The 26,357-nt window shown below is 48.9% G+C and overlaps 1 protein-coding gene across 9 annotated transcripts in view; it reads left to right on the top strand.

The window, feature by feature from the left end:
- SNX29 (sorting nexin 29) overlaps positions 1 to 26,357 on the top strand; it is a 586,612-nt gene that overhangs the window by 308,370 nt on the left and 251,885 nt on the right. Inside the window, exon 16 of one of the 9 annotated variants that reach the window (XM_044935764.2) lies at positions 17,645 to 17,912. The exons of the other annotated variants lie outside the window; for them this stretch is intronic. Coding sequence (XP_044791699.2) covers positions 17,645 to 17,689 — 45 coding nt within the window. The 3' untranslated portion in view covers positions 17,690 to 17,912. Of the gene's footprint in view, positions 1 to 17,644; positions 17,913 to 26,357 lie in introns of those variants that run through there. 9 annotated transcript variants of the gene reach the window in all.

Raw genomic sequence — 26,357 nt, 5'->3', positions numbered from 1 at the left:
GAGCACGCAGGGAGGGAGGGTGAGTCGTTTTGGTTTCCAAGGACAAAAGGACAAGCCCCTTCACCCAAGGTCAGGGAAGTCAGTGGTCATCACTCCATTCCTGTTTGTGTAGGAACCTGGGCAGCCGTGGCCTCCTGCTGCCTTGGCAACTGCAGAAAGCATGTTTTCTGATGACTGGGCGTGGCTTCTTGCCCTGATCCTCTTCTAGGAAGTGAGTCCATGCTTCCTGTCTGGGCCAGCCCAGGTCCTTCCACAGCCTGTCTCCCCAGGCTGGCTCCTCGCCTCCTGTGGCTTGCTGTCACAGGGCTGAGGACAGCTTCTTCCACCACTGGAGCTGCTCTGGACCACGCTGGGTCTAGACCACTGCTCCCAGTGCTGTCGGAGCCCCAGGGAGAAGATGTCTCTGCATCCTCCCCTTCTTGGTTCTCCGTGCCGCCTGTCCTGGCATTGACCTGACCAGGATGAGGAGCAGTGGGATCATCGGTCCTCTTTAGGGAACCCCACACCCCACCACAAGGCAGTGTAGTCTGCCTCCTGCCTCCCTTGGAATTTACTGTGATGCTTTCTGGTTTTTGTGCGGTTTTTTTGGCCATGCCGATAAGGGAGAGATCTTAGTTCCCCAGCCAGGAATTGAATCCACCCCCAACCCCCCACTCGACCCCCCCTCAAGGAGATCAAACCAGTCAATCCTAAAGGAAATCAATCCTGAATGTTCATTAGAAAGATTGAAGCTGAAGCTCCAATACTTTGGCCACCTGATGAGAAGAGCTGACTCATTGGACAAGACCCTGATGCTGGGAAAGATTGAAGGCAAGAGGAGAAGAGGGCAACAGAGCATAAGATGGTTGGATGGCATCAGTGACTCCATGGACATGAATTTGAGCAAGCTCTGGGAGATGGTGAAGGACAGGGAAGCCTTCAGTTTAGTGACGGAACAACATCAGCCCCCACAGTGGAAGCACAGAGTATTAACCATCGGACCGCCAGGGAGGCCCAGGTGTGACACTCAGGACAGTCCTCACTCATACTGTCCGGAGGGGCTGCCAGAGTCCCTAGCCCTCCCTCCCCCTCCTCCCCGTCTCAGAACTTTTGCTGGCTGAGTTGCCGACAGCTCTCTGCGTTTTGTTTATCAGAAAGCAACTCTGTCTCACAGCATCCTTCATGGCAAATTTTTTTCGCCATCAGCATCCTGCTTTTTCTGCTGCTTCCGTTGACGCAGGTACACTTTACCTCTGTACCCGGCGAAACTCAGACCTGAGTACACCCTGCCTTCTCGACGTGACTCACAGGCTCCATTTCCGTACCGAAAACCCAGCTTCTCCAGGGCAAGCTGTCAGCCTCCTTTACACAGTGACAGGTTCCTCTTAAAAGTTTCTTTCTCCTTCACAGAACCTTTAAAATACCCTGATCCAACTTCTCTGGGTCATACAGACAGCTCTGTGGCATGCTTAGGGCAAAGAATATGACTTTTTTAGCAGAGGAGATCGAAATTGGGTTCTCTTGATTCTTTTTCCCTCCTCGCCCTCCAGGTGGTTTTAAAAAAAAAGATCCATTTTTAACAGTGTAAAGAGAGAGAAGGCAGGCCAGTCTTCCAAAAACTTGGAAATTCTTTTTTCCTACAAAGATCAGCTTCTGTGCCCCAGCTCTTTCATTTCCAGGTGCCTGAGATGAATGCTTCTGAAAATGAATCTTCTAAATTCCATAATTCTCCTCTAAATGAAATATGTAACAACCCAGTTCCTACCATGTAGAAATTATTTTCCTTTTGTGGAGAAAACTGGATTTAAATGCCAAAAATATTGCCTTTTTTGTCTTCTTGAAAAATCTTTTTTGCTTTGGTAGTTAAGAGCTTTTAAAATTAATGGAAAATTCCTCAGCCCTTTGCTGCAACTCAGGAGGAGAGCTGATATCGGTTTCTCTGTAAATAACATAACAACCGCCTTCCTGGTATTTGAGGTTTGAGCTGCTTTGATGGTGTGTACTTTAAAGCAAAGTGGTGGTCAATTTGGATGAAAAGTGATGAAATCAAGTGGATTAAATTGGCCATCAGTTAAAATGCCGTTTTGCATCTGAAACTTTGTGTCAACAGCTTTTATATATCTAGGGAAAGAAAAGTAAATTTCTTGCCTTTTTTTTTTTTTTTTTTTTGACACATCAGAATTATAACTTGCTTTTCTGGTATAAGCACTTCACAGTTTCTCCATCATCGGTCAGCAAATGTCTTTTTATTCCCCCCCATCAAATGATACGTATTTTAGGCATTGTAGATTGTAGAGCACATAGTCTCTGCTGTAGCTACTCACCCCCCCCATTGTTGTGTGCAGGCAGCCTCAGGCAACTCGCAATAAGTAAACAAATGGATGTGGCTGTGTTCCAATAAAACTTTATTTATCAAATCAGGCAGTGGGCCAGATTTGGCCAGCAGGTAAGAATGTGCCAGCCCCTGATCTAGAAGATTCTCCTACTTGATGATGACCGCTGTAGTGGTGAAGAGAGAATCACCGTGCTACCAGCATCAGCCCCTGTTCCCAGTGCCTATCCTGTGCCAGGCAGAATGCATGTTCATCACTGGTATGAGTATTGCTACTTTGTTGTTGTTCAGCGGCTAAATCGTGTCCAGCTCTTTGCAGTCACATGGACTGCAGCATGCCAGGTTTCCATTGCCTTCACTATCTCCTGGAGCTTGCTCAGACTCATATCCATTGAGTTGGTGATGCCCTCCAACCGTCTCATCCTCTGCCGCCCCCTTCTCCTCCTGCTCTCAGTCTTTCCCAGCATCAGGTTGTTGTCAGTTGTGTTATATCTTCCAAAACAACAGAAGAGTTGTGCTCTTCTGTTGTTTTGGAAGCTTTCTGTTAAGCAGTGCCTTTTTACAAAGCACAGTGGACTATCTTGGCGTCACATCTGAGAGTGAATATGTTTTGAAATCTCACCATGTTCCCAAAGCTTTCCTAATTCAAGAGGGTCCATTCTGGGTTCTTTAGGAGAGTGTGTGTGTGCGCGCGTGTGTGTGCTAAGTCACTTCTGTCGTGTCCGACTCTTTGCGACCCTATGGACTGTAGCCCGCCAGGCTCCCCTGTCCATGGGATTCTCCAGGCAAGAACACTGGAGTGGGTTGCCATGCCCTTCTCCGGGGGATCTTCCTGACTCAGGGATTGAACCTGCTTCTCTTATGTCACCTGCATTGGCAGGCGGATTCTTTACCACTAGCACCACCTGGAAAATCCGCTTAAGAAGAGTGGCCATTGCAAATCAAGGTAATTTGATTAGTCACAATCTTGTATCACCAGGAATAAAAGTAACATAGGATCACTGAAAAAAATTACAGACAAGTAAAACTTTAAAAAAAATTCACTTGCAATTCATCCCAGAGACGATCACTGTTGACACTTTAGGATCTGTTAGGACAACATTTTGTTTCCATAATGGACATATAAATATAGATGGTATCTGTCACATTGCTTGTTTTTGACTGGAATGTATAGAGTTTTTCAAACCTGGCATCATACTCTCTGCTGAGTTTTATAACTTTTATCATTGAAGTCAAATTTCTACTCCGGAGGCGTTGTCGGTGGTGGGAGGTTCTGTAGAGCCACTTATAGTACACAATGTGCCCTGCTCATGGATGGTCAGAGTTTCAACACAACAGCCTTTGAAAGGGTATAAATCTGTCCTCGGTTAGTAGCCCCTTTGTCTTCCCTCTGGGTTTGTATGAGTGAGTACCAAGTCACATGTTGTTCCATCTAAAAGACTCTAGAAGCTCATTTAAAAAAAAGTGATATTCACAAACCCCTGCCTGAAGGTCAGATGGTCTGTCCACTTGGGCCCTTTGACCTTGAGTTAAGCCATTTCATGGCAGGAGCACAGGCAGCGTTAATCGTCTTCCTGCTTGGAGAATCATTCCTTTCCAGTTTACCATGGACCTGTCAGTCTCTGTTGAAGGCTGCAGACCAGCAGCCCACAAGCAGCATCTAGCCCATGGGTGTATTTTCTTTGCACATTTAGAGTTGATGCAATTTTTTATTAAGAATTGCCAGTGTTCTTTTATTTTTTTAAAAATTTGCCTGCACTGAGTCTTAATCATGGCATGAGGGCTTGCCTCGTTGTGTCAACCGGATTCGGTAGTTATGGTGGGCGGGCTTAGTGGCCCCATGGCATGTGGGATATTAGTTCCCCGACCAGAAATCGAACTTGAATCTCCTGCATTGGAAGGCAAATTCTTCACCACTGGACCACCAGGGAAGTCCCCAAATGCTTTTTCTAAATTGAATTATTTTGGCCAGTGTTAAAATCCAGGTTTGGGCCGCACCCTAGTGAAACACTTGGCCACGCACACCAGGAGGGACACAGCCAGCCATGCCCATGGCGTTGCTCATAATGGCAGAGCACTCTGTGCAACTCGGACATCCATCAACAAGAGAGGAAATCTTTTAAAAGGTGTGGCATAGAGATCAATACAGCTGTGATACTGGACGAGCCTCAGCTGTGCACGTCAGTGTGGCCAGGCCTCAGGAATATTAGGTGGCAAATAACAGAACACATTTATATAAAGATGAGTGGAACAGGAGTGGCGTGGAAGAGGAGGTAGATTAGGAATTCACCTATGTGGTAAGCCATCCAGAAAAACCTTCCATGGTGGCTCAGTTGGTAAAGAATCTGCCTGCAAGGCACGAGACCTGGATTCGATCCCTGGGTCGGGAAGATCCCCTGGAGTAGTAGAAAGTGGCAACCCACTCCAGTATTCTTGCCTGGGAAATCCCATGGACAGAGGAGCCTGGTGGGCTATAGTGCATGGAGTCGCAGAGTTGGACGTGACGAGATACACAGAAAACCAAAGGGATGACAGATATGGAAGTCAGGGCAGTGCTTACAGGGGTGAGGTTCTTAAAAGTACCGGATGTTTCTGTATCTTAAGTGATACAGGCAGTGAGTGGGTGCGCAGGTATTTGTTTTGTTCCTGTTACTTATCTCCTCTATGTATGTATGATATTTCTTTCTTTGTATGCTTGAACTATTGCATAAATTACAAAGCTGAATGTTCTGGAGCCACTGGGCCCATATTCACACACGGCAACTGCCAGGTTGCTGCCGAAACGCAGAGACAGAGTTTCGGCTGAGATAGCGAACAGTAGCTTTTATTGCTTTGCCAGGCAAAGGGGGCCACAGTGGGCTAATGCTCTGAAGACCGTGTGACCCAGCCTGGAGGGTGCAGTGAGGAGTTTTATAGTGTTTGAGGGGCAGGGTGTGACCAGTTCGTGGACAGTTCTTGGATTGGTTGGCATCAGGATGAAGTTTAAGGATCATCAACCTTCTAGTTTCCACCAGTCTAGGGTCTGTGTTCTGTGGTCAGTAGTTTTCATCTGGAAGGGGTCTGCTTCCTGTAAAAGCAACTCAGGACTGTGTGCCAGGCTTTATGTTTCAGGAAACTGGGAGTTCATTGGTTCTGCGATGTGGCAGAAATACAGTCTAAATTGTCACCAGTCCCCTAGCCCCAAAGCTCGTCTTTGTTTCGACGTCTTCACGTTTCCCAGTCATTAACTCTTGAGTCTGCATCGTTTTACTTCGAAAGACAAGGACACAGTGGTTTGTTCACGGTTTCAAGATGGAGCTGAGTTCCCACTGCCTCCTTTAGATGCTCTGCTCAAACTTGCCCGCTTATTAGAGTCCTTAACCACCCGCTCCTCCCTGGTGTTCCCAAGGCTCAGCCTATCTCGTGTGTTTTCAGTGGTGTTTGAGTTTTTGTCCCCCACCCTTGGGGTTTCAGGAGATGCAGCCTGCTGAGAATCTTTGTTGTGTTTTCTACAAGCACGTAGGTAAGAATGTTGGTGACCACTTACAACACATTGTGCGTAATGTGAGAAATTTCTCTCACTTAGAACGTGAGTAATTTCTATGTGAGAGAAACTTCTCAGAGTTAAAAGTCTCAGGAATGATTCTCTTGACTACACAGTTAAGTCTTATGGATGTAACAAATACTGCCACTGATCATGTTTTCTTCTTTGCCTTGGCTGCTAGGAAGCTCAGAGGCAAATGTGGGCTCATCTGGATGTAGCCGTCTATAGTGGAGACATTGTAGTGTGTGTTTTCTGTGTAAGCTTGCCGTTGGCTTCGCCTGTTCTCTTGCCTCTCCTCCCTCCTTTATTTCCTCACTTAATTATAAAATACTGTTCTTTAAGACACCTGTTTGTAAGTGGCCATATTATTTTTGGAAAAAGAGCATGTAAACAATTCTCATTTACCTAGAATACCAGAATACGGGTTCGTGAGAGCATTCTGGAAATCTGAGCTTTATCCAGAGTATTTTATTCACAAAGCTGTCTTGATCATCTTTTCCAGTCATGTGGGTTACTAATTTTCAAAGAATGAGAATATAATTAAAATACACTTAACGCTGAAATGCAACTGAACATAATTTGATATTCGATAATTTAGAAGGCAGTTAAGGAGCTTGCCTTGCCTCGAGGCCATAATTACGAACATCAGTTATATAATGTGACACTCTAAAAAAAAAAGCTGGTTATTTCAGCTTTCTGATTATTTGAAATCTGTAGGAACTAGAATTTAGAGTCAATGCATGCAGTGTATATAATGGTCTTTCAGTCCCCCTGCCCTCATATAAGTAGTTCATACATGGCTTCATGGCTGATGAGTGTCAGGAAAGGGCAAGTGTATGGTAGGAAGAGTTTGGTTCTCCAAACATTCACCAGCTATTAGTAGTTCCTGCCATGTGCTGCGTGCTGGAGAAGTCTTTGCCTTTTTTGGCTCGATGCAAAAAATTCAGGAATAATTAGGTTTTTTTTTTTTTCCCCCCCTAAGTGTTAAATGCTTTAGCAGCACAGTTTGGTCTCTTACCTGAGCATGAAGTGGGTAATGAAGGGAGTCACTGTTCCAGGAAGTAATTCTTCCACTGAGAAGCAAGGAGGAAGTGGATTGGGCTTGGAAGGATCTCAGAAGGCCCAGAACAGCCTGGTTTGTTTAAGGGGCTTTTCTGTTTTTTCCATCTTTCTCCTCATAGTGATAGGGGAGGAGGTGGAGGAGGAGGTGTTAATGATGGAGGTGGTATTGGCTGAGAATATATTGATGAAGTGTATTGAAGAAGGATGTGATGGTGGTGGGGCTGTTTTTGGTGGAGGAAGAGGTAGGGGTAGAGGCCTTATTGATGGAGTAGGTGATGGCGCTTGAGGTGCCATTGATGGAGATGACGGTGGAAGTGTTACTGATGGAAAATGTTGATGGTGATGGAGATGTTATTGATGGAGTAAGCGGTGGGGATGCTGCTTTCAGCGTTTACTGAACATTTCTGGGCCGGGCACTATGCTCTACATGCTTCACACTTACTGTCTCATTCAGTCCTCATGGCAGTGCTCAGAGGGAAGGTATTTTTTGTACTTTCCATCTTCTAGATGAGGAAGCCAAGGTACAAGGAAGTTAAATACATCCTTCAAGAGATAGGGCAGCTGTGTGGAGCCCAGCCACATCACAGTCTGAGGTGACAGGACAAATCAGTATTACTCATCTCGTCTTGATGAAAAATCATGCTGTTCTTTTCATTATAGCTTTTTTTGCATTCATCTTGATTTTTCAGAATGTTGCACAAAAACATGACTTAGTGGACTTCCCTGGTAGTCCAGTGGTTAAGACTGTCCTTTCAGTGCAAGGGCATGAGCTCAGTCCCTGTTGGGGAAGATCTCTCATGCTAATAAGCATCGAAAAATAAAACCAACCAAACAAACAAAAACATGACTTATCTTGATGCCTCATTTTTTTGGTGCCTTCTTAAATTTTTCACTGGGCTCCTAGTCACCCTAAGCCTACCCTGAAAAGCAGATTGCTCTTGATCTTGGGCCTATCCAGGCTTTGAAAACCTCAGACACTGTAATTACAGTTTCCGAATTTCACATCTCTGGGTTTTGGAGAGGAAAAGACAGTGTTTCCACTAGAATGTGGTCCAATTTCTTGCCTTTTTTATTGGTATGTGGCAAGGCAGAGTAGCTGGGCTTCCCAGATGGCACTGGGAGGAACCAGTAAAGAATCCACCTGCCAGTTCAAGAGATATAAGAGACTTGGTTTCAACCCCTGGGTCAGGAAGATCCCCTGGAGGAGGGCATTGCAACCCACTCCAGTGTTCTTGCCTGGAGATTCCCCGGGACAGAGGAGCCTCGGGGGCTATAGTTCGTAGACTCGCAGAGTCGGACACGACTGAAGCAACTGAACACACACACACGAGGCAGAGTAGCTACAGGCTGTAACCTGTCAGGACTCATAACAAGCCTTTAAATGTATCTTGAGATTTGTTGAAACAGCAGACTCTCTGGCTGGAGAATTAGAATATTACAGAGCTTTTGACGTCTTCGTCCTGTTCTGGCTGAGGCTAGCGCGCATGTAAATGTCTTTGAACGCGCGTTCTGCCGCCTTTACAACCACACTCCCCCCAGTTGGCATTGAAGGGAACCTGCGTTTGGCTCTGATGGCTTGCGGCAGCGCACTGCTGATGGCGGAGCTCCCGCGGCAGCGGCCTGGCCTTTGGGGGTCATGGCGGGATGCTCCACTCTGCTTCCCCAGCACTTTGGAGACGCTTCAAGAGTTATTAGAGACGTGACAGCAAAGGACAGACTTATCCGCCAGGCTGTTCTGTCAAGCTCACCGGGAGCCCCTGCGTCCAGAGGAGGCGGAGCGTTGGTCTTGGTGGGAGTGGTGAGAATCGCTGCTCTTCTAAACTTTGTCTTAAGACCAAGAACATAGGGGGACATCCCTGGCGGTCCAGTGGTTAAGACTCAGCACTTTCCGTGCAGGGGGTGCAGGTTCGATCCCTGGTCAGGGAATTAAGATCCCACATGCCTTGTCGCCCATTTAAAAATAAATAAATGATTTAAAACTAACTAAATAAGTTAAATAACAAACCAAGACCTAGAAAAAAAACCTAGGAAAAATACAATAAAAAAGAGAAAAAGACTGAGAACGTTGGGATCATGGGGACGTGGGCCCTGAGTCCCTCTGTACCCCAGCTTCCTTGCCTTTAAATAGTTGAAGAGTGGGTTTCAGAAAAGAGCTCCAGCCACTGGGATGGCTTTAACAGAAAGATGCAAGTTCAGATTTGCGGTGCTCAGAGCTGCCTCAAGTCTGAGTTTTCTCCTCCATCGAGTGGGCTCGTGATGCTGGCTGCATGCTGTCTTGGGGGTGAACGGTTACACGTATCGGGGCCCAGCAGACCGAGGGTGTGGGGATTAGTGGGATGTGGTGGTGAGGGGACGGGGGATGGGTTTGTTCTCGCGGCAGTGAGGATGCTGTGACGTTATGAATGGAGTGACGTTCCAATTCATGGAACTGTCACCACGCACTTGTCTCACAAATGGGGAAGCCGATGCACAAGTGAGGACCCATGCTGAGACCTCACGCGTCTCACGAGTGCTGGTCAGGGTCCGTTTTCCTCACCATCTTACCCCAAGTGTCTGGCACAGTTGTGTGCAGCCTGGCATCTGTAAGCGTTTGCTGGGTGCCTGTCTAGAGAGGACGAGGCAGGAGGCTGTCAGTGTAGACTCTCTGGGGGCCTTCAGGCTCCTGAGCCGTCTGCCAGTATCACAGCCCCAGTGGCTCTGGGATTCCCGGGGGCCTGTCTGCACAGCGGGCAGTGCCCGGCTGCCTTCTGTCAGGACTCAGATGGAGCACCGGCGTGGCCAGGCTAGTCGTTCATATGATCAGATACAACCCCAGGTGTCTGCAGAGTGCTGCCGCCAACCCTCCGTGTCGGCCTTCACCTCCCCGGTGATCTTGACCCTCAGGACTCGCAGACCCTCAGCCTCCTCTGCTCCGAGTGTGTTGTACAGCCAGCAGCAGAGGTGACACCTGACTGGCCTTGGCAGGCAAGCGCCTGCTCTTGCTCATCCTCCACCATCTGGCACGCCACCTGGTCCCCTCGCCGGGTGGCTTCTGACACCTGCAGCCTCTGCTCTGTCTGTACTGACTGTGTGGCCTTGTGACCATTTCCCCTCAGGGTCTGGGGGGATCCCGGACTTGATTCCTGCCTCAGGTTCGCTGGGTGATCACCGGGGCGCCACACCATGTGGGTCCGGACAGGCACAGCTCTCAAACCTTGGCATGCCTGCTCGCTTATCCTCCACATATGTCCTGAGTACCTACTATGTGCCAGTCACTGCTCTGGGTGCCAGGGGTTCACAGTGAACAAAACAGGAGAAAAGCCTTGACTTAATGGGTCCAAGGCTGATGGCTGCCATGCCTGTGTAATATCTGCTGTTGCTATTTACAAATAAGTGATGTTCCTGGACAGTTACAAATTAAAGACAGTTCCATCAATTTCTCAGCTGGAGAGTCTTGACAACACCTAAGGATTTATTTATCTCGTGAGCAAAAACGACAGGGTACAGCAATTATAAGTGTAATTATGTAAGCTGTCGATTATGTCCAGACCCATTAGAAGATCATTAACCTGCTGTGTGTGGAGAAGAGAAGAAACGCAGGTCACAGTTGACTGGGGATAAAGGTTCAAACATGTGTTTATGGCAGAGATTTTGTGTAAAAGGCAGCCTTGCTAGGACGGAAAGGTCGTTTCTCTTTGGGGCATTAGCATCAACAGAAACTGCTCCAAGATAAGACGATCCACCATTGTGCTTGGGAGTGCTTTTGGTTTCTGAGGCTCCACTCTGATTTCTTGTGTACCCTGAGAGAGGGGAGTGAAGTGATGGGCTCCCCTGAGGGTTTTGGGTCCGCTGAAGTCGTGCTCAGTTAAGACATATGGAATAGACAGAGCGCTTGTTATCTGCAGAACAGCGAGTCTCATCCTATGCCCAAGGTGCTCAGGCGGAGGGATGCAAAGATACACATCTAACTCGCGGTCCCCACAGCCCTGCCCGTGCCTGTAGCTGATGCTATGGCAGTTGCCGACAGCCTGCCAGCGTTCACTGTCCTGAAGGTCTCATGGTCCCTGCTCAGAGACCTGTCTCTCAGGAAGACCCTTCTCCCTGATCCTCGTCTCCAGAGTACCCCGCCTCCTCCCACGGTGCTCTGTGCGCTGTACCCATCCTCCCCCTCAATTGTCTTTCCTGCCCCTGCACATATGCTGATGTGAGTTCCCTGTGCCTTTCTCGGCTTATTCATCCTCTCCATGAGAGCAGAGGCTGCTTCGTGCACCAAGAAATCTGTACGCATGGATGCTCTGGAATCTGGTCTGGGAGCTTGGTATCCCAGAGCCTCCATGATTCCTGGCACATAATAGGTCCTTTGTAGATGTGCGTTGAATGAAGGACCATCATGAGGCCTGCGGAGGTGGGTGCCGTCGTCCTCACCTGGCCGCTCTCCGACCCTGGCGGTGATGAGGAGGCAGGGCCAACTCACAGCTTCTAATCACCCGTGTCCATCACTGCCAGGTTAGAGGTGCAGTGTGGTTTGGAGAAGCTGGAAGAGTGTCGCTTAGAAAGGGCAGTGGTTGAGACTCCAGCGAGGGTGTCATGTTGCCTTCGATCATCCCCCTGCCCTTAGCCTGGGATCCACGCACACCCCTTTCATCTGTACAGCTCACGTCCGGCTCGGTGCTGGGTCATATTTTGTCCTCATACTTCTAAAGTCAAACATGCAGCAGTTGGAATTATGAGAAAGAAGCACAACCGCCAAGCAATCTGTACACACGGATGTTCTAGAATCTGGTCTGGGAGCTTGGTCTGACACGATTGCGGAAGCAGGCTGCACCTCTGCAGGGCCGCTGTTTTCACCACTGATGCTGGAGCCTGAAGTCCTCAGGGCGGCTGCCATCAAGGACAGACGACCTGAAGTGTGGGGTGAAGAGCAGGCTGGCGCCATGCCTGGGCCAAGGCCAGGTTCGTTCTCGTTCCTTCCCCAGGGTGCTGTGGGTGCCCCAAAGTGGCTGGGTCCTTCATCACAGAGGTAGACCCACAGCCCTGCCCAGGACAGGGTGACCCCCCAGGAGGACCAGGGAGGATGGAGGAGTTGCAGACCCAGCTGTTGCTTCACCCAAAGTCATGAGTCAGCAGTGAGCAAGAAGGCACGTGAGCTATGAAAGGGCTGCTTGCTACGTTTCTGCCCCCAAATGTCCACTGGAGTCTCTCCATGGACCACCCTCATGGAAACCTGCAGGGGAAGTTGGATGTTTCTTCAGTAACCACTGTGGAAGGAGGAAAAGGCATATAATGAGATGAAGCTTCCCTGGGAGGATCGTCACCTAGTTATAAATTGTATTAAAAATAAAGCAAGGCTTTCTTTAGATAAGAAAGTTATAAGCCAGCACTGGTCATTTATAATCAACTCCACAGGGCAAGGATGCAAGGATACATCATTAAAAAATCGAACTCTTCATTTGAAACCCTATCAGGGGTTCAGAGGAGTCCTTTCTGGCTTTCTGAAATCCCCCTGAGCTAGGAACCTACTGATTCTTTCCAACCCTTCAGTGCTTCTCTTGGCCAAGGTTGCTGGACCTGTGTCTGGGGGTCTTCCAGCAGGTTCCATCACAAAAGGGACAGATGGGAGCTGAAGATTCTGGGGGCTGCCTCCAGAGCTCCTCCTGTTATGCAGTTCCCTCTGCTGGAAGCACACCTTCTTGCCTGTGGACATCAGTGGATATCCTGACTGTCTGTTGTTCAGTCGCAAAGAGTCGGACATGACTGAGTGACTGAACAACGGCCACCAGGTGGTGTTTCCTCCAGGCAGTCCTCCTGGACTTCTGGGCTGGTTTAGGTGCCTTCCTCCAGCCTCATTTCTGGTCTCATTCTCCCCTCTGCTCACTGGACTGCACTGGCCTTCTTTTATGTCTTCCCAAAGCCACCTCTGCCTGGAAGTTTCTTCCCAGGGCCGGCAGCTCTCAGCCTTCAGGTCTCTCTCTCACTTCCTAGAGCGGGTGTTTTGGAGCACGCATGCTCACAGAGATGAATCTCAAACCCTTCGCCTTCCTTCCTTTGGAGCAGCACGGTCTGAAGTACTCGTTGAGGTCTGCCTGTGGTCAGGATGTGAGTTCTGTGGAGCAGACTTCGACTGTCACTGCTGTATTCCTGGCACCTGGAACAGATGGGCTGCCCAAACCAGTCAATCCTAAAGGAAATAAACCCTTAATATTCATTGGAAGGACTGATGCTGAAGCTGAAGCTCCAGTATTTTGACTACCTTGTGCATAGAGCCGACTCATTGGAAAAGACCCTAATTGAAGGCAAAACGAGAAGGGGCAGCAGAGAATGAGATAGCTGGATGGCATCACCAACTCAATAAACATAAGTTTGAGCAAACTCCAGGAGATAGTGAAGGATAGGGGAGCCTGTGTGCTGCAGTCCATGGGGTGGCAAAGAGGCAGACATGACTTGACTGAACAACAACAAAAATGGGTGGGGCTTGTTATAATGAGCTTAATACAGACAGATTATCTTTGGGATCACCAGGAAAAATTACTTCTCTCTTACACGAGAGCTGGAGTTGGTATGGGTCGTGCAGGTATGCAGCTCTTCTCCATGAGATGATTTAGGGACCCAGTTTCCTTCATTTTTTAAAAATGGCTTACTTTAAAAAAATTACTTATTCATCTGACTGCTCTTTGATCTTTGTTGTGGCATGCGATGTCTTTAGTTGCAACATGCAGAATCTAGTTCCCTGACCGGGTATGGAACCTGGGCCCTCTCCATTGGGAGTGCAGAATCTTAGCCACTGGACCACCAGGGAAGTCTCCAGGCTCCTTCTGTCTTGTTGCTCTGCTGGCCCTCGAGAAGGGGAAAGGGAGAGGCAGCTCCTTGACTCTGAGACCCAGGAGTCACTCACATCACTTGTTCTCATCTCATTGGGTGGAACTTAGTCCCATGGCCATGCTGAGCTGCAAGGTATGCTGGGCTGCAAGGGATTCTGGGAAACATAGTCTCTCTGGCAGCCATGTGTCTAGTACGACTTATTAGCTTTATTACTTTAAAGCAGAAAGGATATTGGGGGAAAGGGAGCAGTCTCTGTTACAGTGCTTGATCACTGTTTGTTGAATAAATGAATAAATGAGTGAATGCCCCCTCCCATCCCAGCCCCTTGAGCATCTTTCTATCACAACACTAACAGCATTGTAATTTATTTATGGCTTATCTACTTCCAAATTCCCAGTGCTTGGCCAGGGTCTGGTGCATAACAGATGCAGAGCACATGTTGAATGAAAACCCATCACCTGTATAGTAAAGGTTTTCCCTTAGCTCTGTGCCGGTTGGTGGGAGTTGGGGGTCTGTCTTTAAGAAAGCTCTGTCAGTGAGCACAAAGAGCTTTTCCTGTGAATGCAGCTAAAAATGAAGTGGCCCATGAGGCAGGTGGTTTTGTCCCAGGAGCAGAGGTGAGGTGCGCAGGGCAGGGGAGCCCAGGGCCTCCTGTTTCTTTGGAGCTCAGGATCTAGCGCCTTATCGTCTCGTCCTCCTCAGGAACATCCTTTGCTGCTTTCCTGGGGACCAAGGGGTGGAGGAGATGCTTCCATAGGGCTCTATTATTTTAAAAATTTATAGGCCAAGTAACTTCTGTGTTACGGATGGAAACGATTTCCTAGATGTATGTGTTATCCACTCGTAGAAGATGGAAATAGAAGAACGTTTACAAAGTTGCCCCTGAGACATTCCTGTGGGATCCAAAGAATAAGAAAACCAGTAAGTGTATTGGCTTTGAAAGCCCTCTCACAGACAGAGCATGGCATGGCCCACTGGGGACAAGATGGCCTTTGGAATCAGGAAGGTATGGCTTTGTCACGTAGGAGCTTTGAGACCCTGAGTCTTAACCGCTCAGGTGATACCTCTGTGAAGTAAGTATGATGACCCCTCCCTCATGGTCTGTGCCAGGGTAAAATGGTGGTGCCCAACCACAGGCTGACCTTAGGACCTTTGCACATGCCCGTCTGTCTTCTGGGAAAGCCCCTGCCAAGTGTGACCTGGTACATTCCCGCCGGGCGAGAAGGGCCCTTCCATGACTCACCAGTATGAACGAGGACAGTTCCTATCCTGTTTCTTATTATCTCTGGTCTTAATCGGTGATTATCTGTGTGAGCATTTGTTTTCTGTCTGTTTCATGACTGCAAGTCCCGTGAAGGCAGGGTGGTGTCAGTTTTCATCACCATTATATTCTTTGTGCCTCACCCGGTGCTGGGTGTGGAGTAGCTTCCCCACTGATACTGGTTCAGAGAATGATTACATAAGGAACAGAGTCTCAGTAAATGGAATCTCGCAACAGTCGTTTCTTATAATGTAGAGAGTGTTTATCATCTTAGCTCTTTGGTGTCTAAGCTAGTCATTCTTCCTTTTAGACTTCTGTATGTAGTCTTCGCTTGCTGCTATATATATTCCTAGAATTATATGAAATATTATAGCGTTTTGTGGATGACTGAACCGCAGATGAGATCTATCCACCTGAAAGAAGAAATACAGAGTGATGCTTGGGGGCAAACTTGAGCCAGATGGCCTGGGTTGCAATCTCAGCCCCTTGACTTTGTAGCTGTGTGGTCTCGGCTGAGCTACTTACCTTTTCTGAGTCTGTTTCCTTACCTGTACAATGAAGATCATAGCATCCCACCCCGTCCCCCCACCATCATTTTGTCATGAGGACTGAATGAGTTAATGGAGACAAAAGGTTTAGAACAGTGCCTGGAACATGGGAAACACTATCTAAGATGTGTTTTTTAAAAAAACTAAAGTTGCGTCTTCAGCATCTTCTTCCCCTGAGCTTTTGAAACTGAGGTTCTTTGACTCTAATTGAAATTGTGGTTGAACCGAAAGGGAGAAACAGCCACAGGAGGAGTAGAAGCCAGGCCTGTCCGGGGTGCTTGGGAGCTTAGAGGATAGAAGGTGACACGCCTAGTGTCTCTTCGTCTCCTCCCGCAACACCAGTCCCTCTGTCCTCCGAATGGTCCTCGCGCCGTTTCTGAATTACACTGCAGATGCTGTTAGCAAACTGTGTATCCTCACAGATTGCCGGAGGGCTGGCATTTGACAGGTAATTCTCTTCCCTTTTTTCCTGGGTGTATCTTAATTATGGCTTTGCGGGCTTGGGTTTTTTATCTCTGGTATCATACTTTGCAATCAGGGGTGCCTCAGTCACCGACCCAGGGGAGTAATGAGATTACTGGTGGTAGTGAAGCTGGAGAACATGTCGCAGAGCTCTGCGCCGGACTTCTCTGGGGTCTTCCGATGGAGGGTCTCGGGAACAGTGAGTTTCATTGTGACACGGTAAACACAACAGGAGCCCTGCTCTAGACCAAGGGTCAGCAAGCTTCTGTGCAGGGCTGCTTGGGGAACGTTCCAGGCCGTGCAGATGTGCTGGTCTGTGTCACAACCAAACTCTGCTGCTGAAGCGTGGTAGCGGCCAGAGCCACGTGTCAAGCATGGGTGTGGCTGTGTTCTCTTCTCTGTTGAGTTGTGTTCCCACCTCCTGCCCCAAATTCCTGTGTTGAAGCCCTGCCCCACCGCAGTGTGACTGTAGTGGACGCAGGGCCCGTAAGTAGATCCCCGATGGCTCAGTGAGTAAAGAATCCGCCTGCCAGCGAGGGAGACACAGACAATCTGAGTTCCATCTCTGGGTTGGGCAAGTCCCCTGGAGTAGAAAATGCCAAGTCATTCCAGTATTCATGCCCAGAGAATCCCATGGACAGAAGAGCCTGGTGGGCTACAGTCCATGGGATCACAACGAATCGGACACGACTGACTAAGCATGAGGTCATAAGAGTAGGTCCCCGAGCCACCAGTAAGACTGATGTCTTTGTACGAAGAGGAAATTTGGACACACGAAGAGACACCAGGGCCGTGTGCTCACAGAGGAAAGGCACTCGGGGCCACAGCGAGGAGGTGGCCATCTGTGAGCCAATGAGAGGGGCCTCAGGAGAGGCCAGCCCCTGACACCGTGACCGTGCACTCCCAGCCTCCAGGACTGGGAACAGTAAGTTTCTGTTACTTAAGCCTCCCTGTCTGTGGCATGTTGTCATGGCAGCCCTAGGAGACATTGGCATTATTTTTAATGCCAATAAAACTGTATTTACAAAAACAGTCAGTGGAGGGCTGTCAGCACTAAAGGAAGCAGTAGAAGTTTTGGATCACATATTCTGGGCCAGGTGCTGGGGGCCTAAGGGGGGCACGAGGCACACATTCTCTGCTGGAGTGGAGGTGACATTCTCGTTGGGAAGACAGTCAACAAAGGCACAGATATGCAGCCAGGCTGATTCCGGGTAGAGCTCCCTACTCTGCACAGAACTGGGTAACGTGACGGGTGACAGCTGGGTGAGGGGCAGGGCAGAATGGTCAAGGGTCCTCTGAGGAGGTGATGCTTGAAGTTCAAGGTCTAGGAGTGTAGCGTCCCAGGCAGACAGCCAGCCAAAGGCCAGAGGTGGGATCAAGCTTGGTAGGTCGGAGCCTGGTGGTAGCCGCAGGCGTGGAAGGGTCCAGGGCACTTGTCCCAGGGAGGGGCTGACTTGTTGTCCACTGGTGTCACCTGCAGAAGGCGCCTCTGCGGGCATCAGGCCTTCCTCTCTGTTACTTCAGGGCCAGCCCGCCTAGGGTTACTCCCTCCATTCCCACTGCTGCGCCCCACCCCGACTGCCCCCATGGGCTCACACAGGCATGACCCCTTCTCTGCCTTCCGCTCCTTCCTTCTCCCAGTTCCCGTGTGTGCTCCTCAGTCTTGGCTTTTCCCGCAGCCTCCAGGTGGACAGAATGATGAAGACAAGGCCGCTGCGTGGTGAGCTTGGAAGATGGCAGGAAGTGAGCGCTTCCAAGGCCACGTGCGAAGTCATCAGAGGGCTCTGAGCAGAGGCAGGGTTTAAAAGGCTCCTCTGGCTGTTGGGTGGAAAGTAGATCATGAAGTGGTGGTCAGGGCAGAAGCCCCATGTCCCTCAGGATTAGACACATCTCACTTTATTATTTGATTCTTTTTTTAAACTATTAAATGAAATTTGACCTGTACACTTCGGGCTCAGCTTGCTTCCTACCTGCTTTGTTTGGAGGAAATCTAATCATAGTCATTCCCCTCCCGCCTGCCCTTGTCTTCCAGAAGTTTCTATACCTGTCATTCCCAGGGCTTCTCCTGCATTGCAGGTGGATTCTTTACTGTCTGAGCCACCAGAGAAGCCCTCACAGACAGTGTCAGGTATTAAACAATTAAATGTGCACTGGATTGCTCACAAAGCAAGGAAGTGTCGTTCCCAGGAGCCCAGGGCTTCGGGAAAGGACTCCATGCACAGATTGTAGGCAGGCAGCAGCCGTGCTTGGCCACAGGCCTCCATGTGTGATGCTCCCCACCTTTCCCATCTCAGGTCCTGCCCCCTGAGCTGGTGCTCCCCTTCCTCCGTTGTCTCCTCATCCCCTGACAGCTTTCTGACATGGCTCTTTCCCATGATCCTCATGAACCACCCATCCTTTGTTTTCCTGTCCCATTTTTTTTTTTTTTTTAATTATTTTTTGCTGCGCTGGGTCTTCATTGCTGTCCACGGGCTTTCTCTAATTGTGGCGAGCGGGGAATACTCTTCGTTGCAATGCTTGAGCTTCTCATTGCGGTGGCTTCTCCTGTTGCAGAGCATGGGCTCGTGACCCGTGGACTTGAGGAGTTGCTGCCCGTGGGCTCAGGTGTTGCAGCTCCTGGGCTCTAGAGCACTGGCGCATTAGTTGTGCTGCACGGGCTTAGTTGTTCCATGGCATGTGGGATTGTCCCAGACTGGGGATCAAACCTGTGTCTCCAGCATTGGCAGGTGGGTTCTTAACTACTCGACCACCAGGGAAGTCCCCCCACCCCTGTCCCTTTCCTGTATGATGGGGCTAGTGACTCATCTAGAGATGCTGGGGAGTTGGAGCAGCCAGGCCCCAGACCCAGGGACCGCTCGAGTGCCTGCTGGCCTTTCCTGGGTTCTGTCTGGAGACCCACAGTGACAGCCGCCCTTCCATCCCCTGAAGGTGGGAGGCACTGCTTGTCAAGCCACAGAGAGCACTTCAAGTGCTCACTTCTTCACTTTGTGAGCAATTCAGTGCACATTTAATTGTTTAATACCTGATACCGTCTGTGAGGGCTTCCCAGGTGGCTCTGACAGTAAAGAATCCACCTGCAACGCAGGAGACTTGGGTTCCATCCCTGGGTTGGGAAGATCCCTGGAGAGTGGACGACAGCCCACTCCTGTAATCTTGCCTGGAGAATCCCATGGACAGAGGAGCCTGGCTGGCTGCAGTCCATGGGGTCACAAAGAGTCAGACACGATGGAGTGACTAACACTTGCACTTTCACTGTGAACGTAGGATGAAGGTTCCTGTCTGTATTAGGCACCATTGTATACATGGTGGCTTGCATACAGTGGACACTTAATAAACGTGGAACGAATATGAAATGAATCAAGTATGCATTATTAACTGGATGACCCTGGACTCGTTCCTGAAACTCTCCAAGCCTCAGCTGCTTAGAGAAGGGGTACGGGCAGCAGTCCCAGGAGGTGTCCGCTCTGTGCTTGGCACGTGCTGGCTCAGATCCCTCCTGTAACAGCCCTGGAGGGAGGGGTTCTTCCTGGCTCTGTGGACTGTGGGGGCATTTAATCAGGAAGAAGGAAGAACTAGCATTCTCTCTCTTAGAAGTTTTCCTGGGGAAGACTGCTTGGGCTCGGCTGTCGTGAGTTTGTCAGGGCAGGTTTCTGTATCTCCGACCAGGAGGAGGTCAGGGTGCAGGCTGAAATGCCCCTCCTGCCAGCCGCAGGCTTCCCTCATCACCGGCCTCACCTGCTCCCCAGGAGACGCTGCTGTTCCATAGCTGAGCCCAGCTCACTAGACGAGCCAATGCTGAGGAAAACTGGAGGCTCTAGGCTGACCCATCGGCTTGTCCTTTTGCTCAGTGAGATACGGAGAGACTGATTTGTGAAGAAGCAGATGGAGCAGACGCAGAGGACAAGTGTTTGTCCCAGTGTTCCCACCCAGGACCTGAGCCGGAACCCGTCGTCCCAGTCATGCCGGTGGTGGCAGTGGAGCGGGGAGTTCCCTGACTGTCTAATCCCATCATGTGTTCCACCCTGGAGCCAGGAGAGGAGCCTCTTGCCCAGAATTACATGGGGTCGCCAGTGGAAGTCAGAGGCCATCATGGAAGGACAGGGAATGGATGCTGGGGGGTGGGGGGCACCAGGTGATCACTGCAGATCTCTTGGGATCCTGCCCCTTGGGAAAGTGGAAGTCTGGTCCTGGGTAGCTGAGCTGCTTTGATGAAATACCCCAGTTGATAAAAAGAAATCTGCAGTGTACATCTTTGCTTGCAATATGCATAGATTATTTATGAGACAAAGCAGAACCCTGAAACCTTTTAAAATGTCAGGTAGAACCAGATCTAAATTGAAGCACCCATGTTTCTTTCTGTGTCCCTGGGGATTGTCTTGAGCACCCTGTTACGACGACCCGCATGAAGATGCACTCACCTAAGGCTGAGTCATCACCCACCACGTATCTTCACGCCATCACCTTGAGTTGAGTCATTCCTATTTGACTGTCATGATTTTTGCTGTATCTGCCCACCAGTAGCAATTTAATATTTTCTCTAAATTAGTTCTCAGTTTTTGCCTAACGTAAATTTATTTATAAGAAAAACCAGTACTGTCCTTTGCCCTCAAGAGAAAACAACTGCAAACACCATGATGAATACAAAACAGCTGGCCAGAAACTGTTGCCTGCCCAGAGGTGAATTGGGAGATGAGCACCACGCTGAATCTTCAGAGAGACCGAGAATGTATTCAGGGGAGAACTTTGTCTTTGGAGCTCAGTGTTGCTTTCTGGTGTCCAGACTCTGCAGAAAATGACCCTGGGTTCAGAGTTCCCTGCTTGGGGAGATGCTAGTAGGGTGGCTAAGGGCTTGTGCTCTCAAGAGGGATGTATATGAGTTTGAATACTGACTTTATCGCTTCTCTCCCCTGCCTCAGTTTTCCCATCTGTAATATGGGCCTACCTCCTAGGTTTGCTGAGGTAGACAGAATCAGATTTTCAAATTCTCCACATAACCCGCAGTTGATAGATACAAGCTTGTATTATTGGTTGGTTATTTGAGCCATCCCATTTTTTCCTTCATGACTCAGTCCATTTTCTCAGCGTTCCATGGGTTTTTAGGCAACTCTTTAGTGTTGAGGACTGTATCTTTGGAGTCTAAGAAAACAGAGCAGCTCATCACCAACTGGTCCCTGGGTGCTGTGAAGGTGGCCTCACCAACGCAGACCCCAGCGAGGTCCAGGCTGGGAATCGGATGGGTAAGGGAGGCCGTGGGAGGACTGTGTGGGAGACGGGAATGTCCAGAGAGGATGGCCCTGGGTCAGTGCCAGCTGACTCTTGCCCTGGGAAATACTTTTCGCATTTACATGTTGGCACCTGGCTAATGTTTTCCTTCTGTAGGTTATACAGAGTGAGCAAAACCTGTTTGTAATCCCTGGCCTGAGTTCATCTGGTGAAGTAATTCTGTCTAGTACTTTTGCCCCCACGTAGCTCACCTTAAGGGGGGCTTCCCAGGTGGCTCAGGAGCATAGAATCTGCCTGCCAGTGCAGGAGACTCGGGTTTAATCCCTGGGTCGGGAAGATTCCCTGGAGAAGGAAACGACAACCACTGCAGTATTCTTGCCTGGAGAATCCCAGGGACAGAGGAGCCTGGCGGGCTATAGTCTCTAAGGTTGAAAAGAGTCAGACACGACTGAGCGACTGAGCACACAGTACAGTTAGTTGACCTTGAAGCTTAAGTGTTGGTTCTTCGCTCATCTCCTAGCCCCTTTGATGGTAACCAGTGTGCCGTGAACTCAGCTCAGAGCTGATAAATGGTCCTCCTCACCCAGCAATCCATTTCTCTGGGAAGTTGCTGAAACCTCCCAGGCTGCCTGGACATTCATTTTTAAAGCCCCAGTAACTCCATCAGGTAATGAAAGATGTTGAGAGAAATTAGAGAAGCAGAGAAAGCAACAGCAAAGTTTCAACCAGGACACAAGCTCTGAGTGACTTCCCCCAGAAGGCTCCTTCTCTCCCTCTGGCCGCTTACATACTCCTCCCTGATGGTGAGTATGTTACACCAAGATTGCAAAGCAGCTGTCTTGTGGAAGTAACAGAAACCACGTGATGACACCCAAGTTTCAACTGACTTTCCTTCGCAAAATTTTGCCCTGGGAAAAGAGAGTCAGAATCTAAGAATGCCTCCATTTTGACTGTCTCCACTCCAGTCGACCCCTCTGAATGTCATTGGTAAGAACGGCAGCATTGTTAGAATGTCGCAGGCATTTATTTGCACGGTATCAAGAGCGGATCTTAATTTGACAAGGAAATCTGCCAAAAGAGGGAGGAATGGAAAGCTGGCACGGGGTGACTTGGGAAAGGTTTGCTTTGTAAAAATTAGTTACATGCATCCCAGCAGCTCTTCTTTGAAGGTTAATTGTGATACCGACTGTTAGGAAAAAACCTAATTAATAATAACAGAAAGAAAAAAAAGCTACATTTAAGTAATATCAAGGTTGTGACAAGCGCTTTATAAAACCAAGCATTCAACAGTAAGGCTTAGACTTGATCTTCCAACCTGTGGCCCATTGTTCCCAGGTGGTGAAGCAGATAAAATGCATTAATTAAATATTTGGGAAGCACTTTGCTGGTTCTTCTTATTTATTATCTTGTATGAGGTTGACATCTTGGCAATGCCTGAGGACAAAAGAACCTGCAGAGAATTTGATTTGTTCTTTATTTTATCAGGAGGATTATATTTAAATACAAGTTTTTCCTCTTTTTTATCTTTTCTCCTGTCAGGGTGTGAAGGGCAATCAGAGTTGGGGAGAGACCTGGAAGGGTTGAATGGGGCGGGCTTGGTGTGAGATCAAGAGCCAATAGCAAGGTTGGCAAGCTCCCATTAAAAAAAAATATTTATTATTTTTGGCTGGGCTGGGTATTTGTTTCTGCGAGGGCTTTTCTTTTTTCTTTTTACCATGAAACAGTTTATTATTATTATTTGCCACTTTATCTTTTAATTGAAGGATAATTGCTTTACAGAATTTTGCTGTTTTCTGTCAAACCTCAACGTGAATCAGCCATAGGTATATATACATCCCTTCCCTCCTGAACCTTCCTCCCATCTCCCTCCCCATCACACTCCTCTAGGTTGTTACAGAGCTCCTGTTTGAGTTCCCAGAATCATACAGCAAATTCCTATTGGCTATCTATTTTACATATGGTGATGCAAGTTTCCATGTTACTCTCTCCATATATCCTACCCTCTCCTTTCTCCCCTCCCCCCCCAATCCATAAGTCTCTTCTCTATGTCTATTTCTCCATTGCTGCCCTGCACATAAATTGATCAGTACCATCCTTCTAGATTCCGTATATATATGCATCAGTATACGAGATTTATCTTTCTCTCTCTGACTTACTTCATGCTGTATAATAGGCTCTAGGTTCGTCTACCTCATTAGAACCGAGTCAAATGTGAGCTTTTATCTAGTTGTAGCGAATGAGGGCCACTTCACTGCAGTGTGTGGACTTCACGTTGTGGTGGCTTCCCTTGCAGAGCACAGGCTCTGGGACACTCGGGCTTCAGCGGTTGCAGCTCCCGGGCTCTGGAGTAGTTGCGGCTCGTGGGCCCTAGAGCGGGCTTAGTTGCTCCACAGCATGTAGACTCTTCCTGGCTCAGGGATTGAACCCTGTCACCAACATTGGCCGCTGGATTATTAACCACTGGACCTCTAGGGAAGTCCATGGCAAGCTCTCTGTAAAGGGCCAGATAATTTTTTCGGCTTTACAGCCACGTGGTCACTGTGGCATCTGCTCGTCTTTGTGGATGTCACAGAAAGGACTCGGCAGGGCTGTGTTCCAAAGAGACTTGCTGTACAAGAACAGCAAGGCTGGCTGCAGCCCACGGGCCATAGTCTGTCAACCCCAACTGGAGTCTGGAGTCAGATGGCCTGGGTTTGAAGCTAGGTCACTTGCAAGTCTGCAAGCCTGAGCTAGTGCTTTCAGTTTTTTGGAGTTAAATGGGGATCATAATGTACCTGGCCTCACAGTGAAGGGGCACAGGGCCTGGAAGCCGTGTGTGTACAGCGGGTGGGGTGGGGGTGTTGTGGTGATCGTGGCTGGGGTCAGTGGAGGCTGGAACTTGGTGCGTTCATTACTGTGGACCATTGTCAGAGACATTTGGGAAACACTGGACTGGGCTGGAGGCAGCTGCTAAGAGTGGGGAGACGTACTTGAGGCTTCCTGTAGGGTTGATGGGCCTCTGGGCTGTTGTGTTAGAAAACTAGGGGACTTGGGGCTTCATGTCTTCTGTGTGAGTCACCTGTGTGGTCCGCGTTGATGCTGAAACAGCCCCTGGGCAGCTTTATTTGTAGATCATATTTGTTGTCGTTACATGCTAGTCATCTTCGACTCTTTGTGACCCCATGGGTATAGCATACCAGGCTTCCCTGTCCTTCACTATCTCCTGGAATTTGCTCAAGCTGATGTCCATCGAGTCGGTGATGCCATCCAACCATCTCATCCTCTGCCACCCCCTTCTACTGCCCTCAGTCTCTCCCAGCATCAGGGTCTTTTCCAGTGAGTCAGCTCTATGCATAAGGTAGCCAAAATACTGGAGCTTCAGCTTCAGCATCAGTCCTTCCAAGGAATATTCAGGCTTGATTTCCTTTGGGATTGACTGGTTTGATCTTGCTGTCCAAGGGACTCTCAAGAGTCTTCTCCAGTGCTGCAGTTTGAAATCATCAATTCTTTGATGTTCAGTCTTCCTTATGGTCCAACTCAGATCACTGGATTCATATTAAGCTTCTGAGCCATCAGCCTTGGCAGCAGGTTGGGAGCTCCTCTAATTTGGGGAGATTGGAGGGAATATTAATTGGCTCAGGCCAGCATGACCAAATGTCACAGGCTGGGTGGCTTAAATGACATGTTTATATTTTTTCCCAACCCTGGAGGCTGGGGTGTCTGAGACTGGGGTGTCAGCAGAGTCACCTTCCTCTGGGGCCTCTCTGCTTGGCTTATAGACAGCGGCCTTCCCCGCATGGTCTTCCCTCTGGCCATGGCCATGTCCTGATCTCCTCTTCTAAGGACACCAGTCATATTGGCCTAGGGCCACCCTGGTGACCTATCTCCAATACATTCACATTCTGATATCCTGGGGCTTAGGATTTCATTCCACTATGTGAATTTGGTGAGAACACAGTTCAGATCCTAACAGGTGGAGTCTCTAGGCACATACAAACCGAGTGTGTGAGTGAGAGAAAGTGTCTGGGAATCAGAGATTGCAGGGCACTGGTGGGTGCAGGGAAGACTCAGGAAGGCCACTAAATTGGGCCACGTGCTGGGCTCGCTCCAGGGAGGTGGCCGTTTTGGTTGAGGTCCCAATACCATTTTACTGAGTGTCAGGCAGCCAGGGCCCTTCGTGCTGAGTCACGAGCCTCTCGACTTCCGTAGGACTTTCCTGTGGAGCTCAGCCCCACTCAGGGACCATATTCACACAGCGTCACGGCCAGACAGTGGCAAGAGCAGCATCGTGAACTCGAGCTGTACCCCTGGGCAGGCCCTGCTTTCCTAAGCCTGTCTTCTCACCTGTAAAATGGAGTTGCATATACCTATCTTAGAGTCTTGGGACAGTGTGGTGAGAATCTGCATGTGGAGTATTTATAAGCCTCCTACACGGCATACTTTGTGAACCGAGGCTGTTCTATATTGACAGCTGCAGTCATACCTCGCTTTATTGAGCTTCACCGATGCTGTGTTTTTACAAATCAAAGGTTGGTGGCAGCCCCATGTCGAGCAAGCCTATCGGTGCCATTTTCCAACAGCATCTGCTCACTTCCTGTCTCTGTGTGACATTTGGGTAATTCCCCAAATATTTTAAACTCTTTTACCATTTTTTAAAGTTTATTTTTGGCTGCGCTGGGTCTTCATTGCTGAGCAGACTTTCTCTAGTTGTGGCGAGCTGGGGCTGCTGCGTTGTGGAGCATGGTCTTCTCATTGTCGTGGCCTCTGTTGTTGTGGAGCACAGGCCGTGGGTGTGCGGGCTTAGTATCTGTGGCACCTGAGCTCAGTTGCTCCATACTGTGTGGAATCTTCCTGGAGCAGGGATCGAACCCGTGTCCCTTCCATTGGCAGAGGGATTCTTAACCACTGGACCACCAGGGAAGTCCCTATTTCAGATTTTTTCATTATTATCATATCTGTTATGGTGATCCGTGATCAGTGCTTTTGATGGGTCACTGTTGCAAAAAGATTATGACTCGCTGAAGGCTCAGATGCTGGTTAGCATTTTTTAGCCATCAAGTATTTTTTAACTAAGGTTTTTTTGTTTTTGTTTTTTTCTTAAAGACACAGTGCTATTGTGTCCTTTAAGTAGACTGCAGGACAATGTGAACGTAACTTTTATATGCACTGGGGAACCAAAAACCCTGACCC

The sequence above is a fragment of the Bubalus bubalis genome, chromosome 24 (genome assembly GCF_019923935.1).
Source record: "Bubalus bubalis isolate 160015118507 breed Murrah chromosome 24, NDDB_SH_1, whole genome shotgun sequence".
NCBI classification, from domain to species: domain Eukaryota; kingdom Metazoa; phylum Chordata; class Mammalia; order Artiodactyla; family Bovidae; genus Bubalus; species Bubalus bubalis.
Note: the sequence above shows the minus strand (reverse complement) of the source record. Positions and strands in the feature narration are given on the sequence as shown.